The 4512-nt window shown below is 65.1% G+C and overlaps 1 protein-coding gene across 1 annotated transcript in view; it reads left to right on the top strand.

Moving 5' to 3' along the window:
• The first annotated feature begins 988 nt into the window (after positions 1–988).
• The window catches only part of ADCY5 (adenylate cyclase 5), a 148783-nt gene continuing 145259 nt past the window's right edge, over positions 989–4512 (top strand). The window contains exon 1 of the mRNA XM_049628293.1: positions 989–2746. Within this exon, the coding sequence (XP_049484250.1) occupies positions 1607–2746 (1140 nt within the window). The 5' untranslated portion in view covers positions 989–1606. The remainder of the gene's footprint in view (positions 2747–4512) is intronic.

Raw genomic sequence — 4512 nt, 5'->3', positions numbered from 1 at the left:
AGGGGAGCTTGGACTAGGGGCGCAAGAACCCAAGGGGGGGGGGGGGGGGGGAGGACCGCACGCCACCCAGGTCCGGCGTAGGGACAGCGGGCTGGACCAGGCTCCAGGAGCCAGGGAGGGAGGGGGCGCGGCGAGAAATTTAGGTGAGGAAGGGGAACTGGGGCCCCCGCGGCCCCGAGCGCCTCACGGGGCCTGGCCTGAGGATGCCGGCGGGGCGCAGAGGCGGGGGCCGCGGCCCGGCGGGGGGCGGAGGCTGCCGCGCGCCGCTGTGAGCCGAGGCCGGAGCGGCGCGGGGGGCGGGGAGGCGGCGGGAGGAGGGGATGCGGAGGGCTCTCCGGCGGCGGCGGCGGCGGCGGCGGCGGCGGCGGCAAGCGGGCGAGAAGGGAGGAGCGGCGCGAGCGGCCGGAGCGGCGCAGGGCCCGAGGCGTGCATGGCGCGCCCTGAGCCCGGCTCCCGCGGGCCTCCCCGGAGCGCCCCCCGGCCGCAGCAGCTCTTGGGCGGACCCCTCTCGGCCGGCTGCATCTGAGCCCCGGCCCTCGATCTCTGGATGCCGTACTCCCCGGGAGAAGCCCGCCTGCTTTGGGGCAGAACGGCGGCGGCGCTGCGCCGGATTCCGCCCTCCGCCTGGTCCTTCTGCGCCCGGCCGCGGTGGGCCCGCAGCCGGCGGCGAGGAGCCTAGGGCTTGCGGAGTCGGCGAGGCAGCCCTCCTGGGCCAGCGGGTCCGGGCCAGCCCCGCTCCGTTTGGGGGGAAGGGGGAGGCGAGAGGGGAAGGGCCGCGCCGCAGGAGCCGGTCCTCGCCCCCGCCCCCTGCGCGGACGCGCTGAAAGCTCGGCTCGGCTTTCGCGGGGGCCTCGCTCCCACTCTCTCCGCCGGAGGTGGGGGATGCGGGCGACGGCCCCCCTGGGCTCTAGGACCCACCCCCCAGGGCCCCGGCGCTGTTGCTCCGCCCGCCGCCCCCTCCCCCGTCCTCTCCACCCCCCATCCCACCTCCCCACCCCTCGTAAGAAAATAATGCTGCCTGGCGCCCACACCTCCCAGTCGCTCCTAGTCCGCCGCGAGGAAAGGGTGCCCGCTCGGTCTCCACGCCGGGACCCCAGCCTCGCCGCCCTAGCCGCCGCCTCGCCGCGTGTGCCGCTGGGCCCCGCTTAGGCAGAATCTGCGAACGCCGCGCCCCGGCATTGCCAGCCCGGGAGAGGCGCCGCCCGCAAGGACACCTCTCCGTCCCGCCTCGTCCGCAACTCCGGTCCTCGTCGAGCTCGACGCGAACCAGGAGTCCGGACGTCCCTCTGCGCGCGGCGCAGCCACTCAAGCAGACCCAGCTGCCCCAGCTCGGAGCCAACTCCATCTCGGACCTGGGACTCCAGACGCGGATTCTCAGCCACTTCTCACCTCGGGGCTGTGCCTGCCTCCCCGCTTGTCCTCCTGCTGCCCTGCTTCTCCGCTCAGGACGGGGGTGCCAAGATGCCCCGCTGCTGCGCAGGGCCCCGGGCCGCCCTCGACGTGTGACCCCAGCCTGGTCCCCCTGCTCGGCCGTCCGCCGTCCCCTTGGAGACCCCCGGCCCGGCCCCCGGGGGAGGAGGAAGAAGACGACGAAGCCGAGGGGGGGATGTCCGGCTCCAAAAGCGTAAGCCCCCCGGGCTACGCGGCGCAGACAGCGGCGGCGCCGGCGTCCCGGGGAGGCCCGGAACATCGCTCGGCGTGGGGGGAGGCCGATTCCCGCGCCAATGGCTACCCCCACGCCCCCGGGGGTTCGACCCGCAGCTGCACCAAGAAACCCGGGGGGGCGGTGACCCCGCAGCAGCAGCAGCAGCAGCGCCTGGCTAATCGTTGGCGCAACGACGACGACGACGATCCTCCTCTGAGTGGTGACGACCCTCTGGCCGGGGGCTTCGGCTTCAGCTTCCGCTCCAAATCTGCTTGGCAGGAGCGCGGCGGCGACGACTGCGGTCGCGGCAGCCGCCGGCAGCGGCGGGGCGCGGCCGGCGGGGGCAGCACCCGGGCGCCCCCTGGGGGCGGCGGTGGCGGCTCGGCCGCGGCTGCGGCCGCAGCGGGCGGGACCGAGGTGCGCCCTCGCTCGGTGGAGCTGGGCCTGGAGGAGCGGCGAGGCAAGGGCCGCGCGGCGGACGAGCTGGAGGCCGGTGCCGGTGCCGTCGAGGGCGACGAAGGGTCAGGGGATGGCAGCAGCTTGGCCGGCTCAGGCGCGGGGCCCGGCTCAGTGCTGTCGCTGGGCGCCTGCTGCCTGGCGCTGCTGCAGATATTCCGCTCCAAGAAGTTCCCGTCGGACAAACTGGAGCGGCTGTACCAGCGTTACTTCTTCCGTCTGAACCAGAGCAGCCTCACTATGCTTATGGCTGTGCTGGTGCTCGTGTGCCTCGTCATGTTGGCCTTCCACGCGGCGCGGCCCCCGCTCCAGCTGCCCTACCTGGCAGTGCTGGCGGCAGCGGTGGGTGTCATCCTTGTCATGGCTGTGCTCTGTAACCGCGCCGCCTTCCACCAGGACCACATGGGCCTGGCCTGCTACGCGCTCATCGCCGTGGTGCTGGCTGTCCAGGTGGTGGGCCTGCTGCTGCCCCAGCCGCGCAGCGCCTCGGAGGGCATCTGGTGGACCGTGTTCTTCATCTACACCATCTACACGTTGCTGCCTGTGCGCATGCGGGCCGCGGTACTCAGTGGGGTGCTGCTGTCTGCCCTCCACCTGGCCATCGCCCTGCGCACCAACGCCCAGGACCAGTTCCTGCTCAAGCAGGTAGGAGCCCACCTGGTCGCAGGGACTAGATCGTGGGGTGGGCAGGCCTTGGCCTGACGCCAAAGAGAAGTAACTCATCACCTTTAAAGTGGTGAAAAGAGCCAGAGAGACACGGCTGTGCCAGCTGTGGGGTGTCTTCAGAGCCTTTTAACCCTTTCTGAGCCCCAGCGTGTTCATTTACAAAAAAGATGTCCTTGTATTATTTGTAATGTTCCTGGCCCCTAGAAGACATGTACCCATCATTGTGAGGATGCAAGTGAGGAAGGAGAGTTGGAGGAGAAAATTCTATGGAAAGGTCCCCGTTCTTTCCTTGTCCCTGTGTAGAAAAGGCTCCTCATAAAGGTGGCTTGGACCCTGCAGCAGCTTCTCCATCCTGGTTTGTTAAGGATTCCTGGATAGAGGGTTGGGGAGGGGAGCCCCTGGGTGCCCCTTGCCCAGTCTTAAGGAGGAGAAATGATAACCCTGCCAGTTGTCTGAGGCTGGGGATTTGGGAGCTGGAGATATACCCGAACTTGTGGGAGGACTGACAAGTTTGCTTTGTTTACAAAAGTGCCCTAAAGCCAAAAAAGCTGCCTTTAGCAAAGGTAGGAAGGAACCTCTGTGTGTGGCGGTGTTCTGGCCTGAGCGGAAAGCTAGTGCTGGGTGGCATGACCCCTTCCCTTGGGTGTTCCTTGTTATTGCTTGTGGCAGGGGCAGTGCTTTTTATCCCTGCTGAGACTGGTTCCATGAGCTCAGAATGGTGGGCTCTGGAGGAAGTAAAACCTCTGCCTGGTTAACTGGTGACTCCACTGAAGGCTTCTGGGAGAGAGGTGTGCTTGCTCTCCTGACCGCTGGTGAGACTGGCCCCTCTGACATGCACGCCTCCCAGTAGCAGTTGCCTTGTCTGGAGCTCCAGGGGCTTCATCCATTGACCCCTGCTGAGCCTAGTTGTTTTAGTGCAGCTTGGCTGTGAGAGTCAGGGGGCCCTTGATGCAGGCTAGTCTCTCAACCCTGGACCCTGCTCTGCACCCCATACCTCTCTCTGGGTGTGTGTGTCCTCTGAGAGAACCTCTAACCATACTCCGTTGGCACTGCCTTCCTTCTTCTCCCCACTTCTCATGCCTTTTCTCAGACTTTGATCATGTTGAGTACTGCCTCTTCCTTGACGGGTTTTCCTGTGCCCCCAGCTTCCTGGGTGTGATACTCTCCCACAGGGAATAGCACAGTATGGGCTTCAGGGAGCTGGGCTCTAGCTCTACCTCCAAAGTACTCTGGCTGAAAGGAAGGGGATCTGCAACCTCTTTGAGCCCCAAGATATTTTCTCGAAAATGAAAGAAATGTGTATGCCCCTTCCAGTTGCAACCTCTGTGCCAAGCCTCACCCCTCACCTCCTGCTCAGGGGCTCCTCCTTCCATTCCAGGCACCCTGGCCTCTCCCCCTACTGCATGGTTAACGACAGAGTCAGAACCACAGAGTGGAGCACTTCCTTACTTTCCAGTGCCCATTGGTTTTGCTCCCCATCCAACATAAGCTCCTTGGATGCAGGAATCCTGTGTATGTTTTTTTCTTTTCTACCCTCTCTCCCTTGTCTAGGACATTTCAGGATACTTAGTAGGGATTTAATAACTACTTGCCAACTTGGTGGTGTTCCAGTGAGTGGAGTAGGAGGGGTAGTTGAAGCTTAGTTGAAGTTTTTATGATCTGGGATCAGAAGGAAAAAAATCTTCAGAGATCAGCTTTGAACTTGAGAGAGGAACCTACTGAGAGGTAGTGATATATATATATAT

The sequence above is a fragment of the Panthera uncia genome, chromosome C2, assembly GCF_023721935.1.
Source record: "Panthera uncia isolate 11264 chromosome C2, Puncia_PCG_1.0, whole genome shotgun sequence".
Taxonomy (NCBI): Eukaryota; Metazoa; Chordata; class Mammalia; order Carnivora; family Felidae; genus Panthera; species Panthera uncia.
This window is presented reverse-complemented; position numbering and strand designations above follow the sequence as displayed.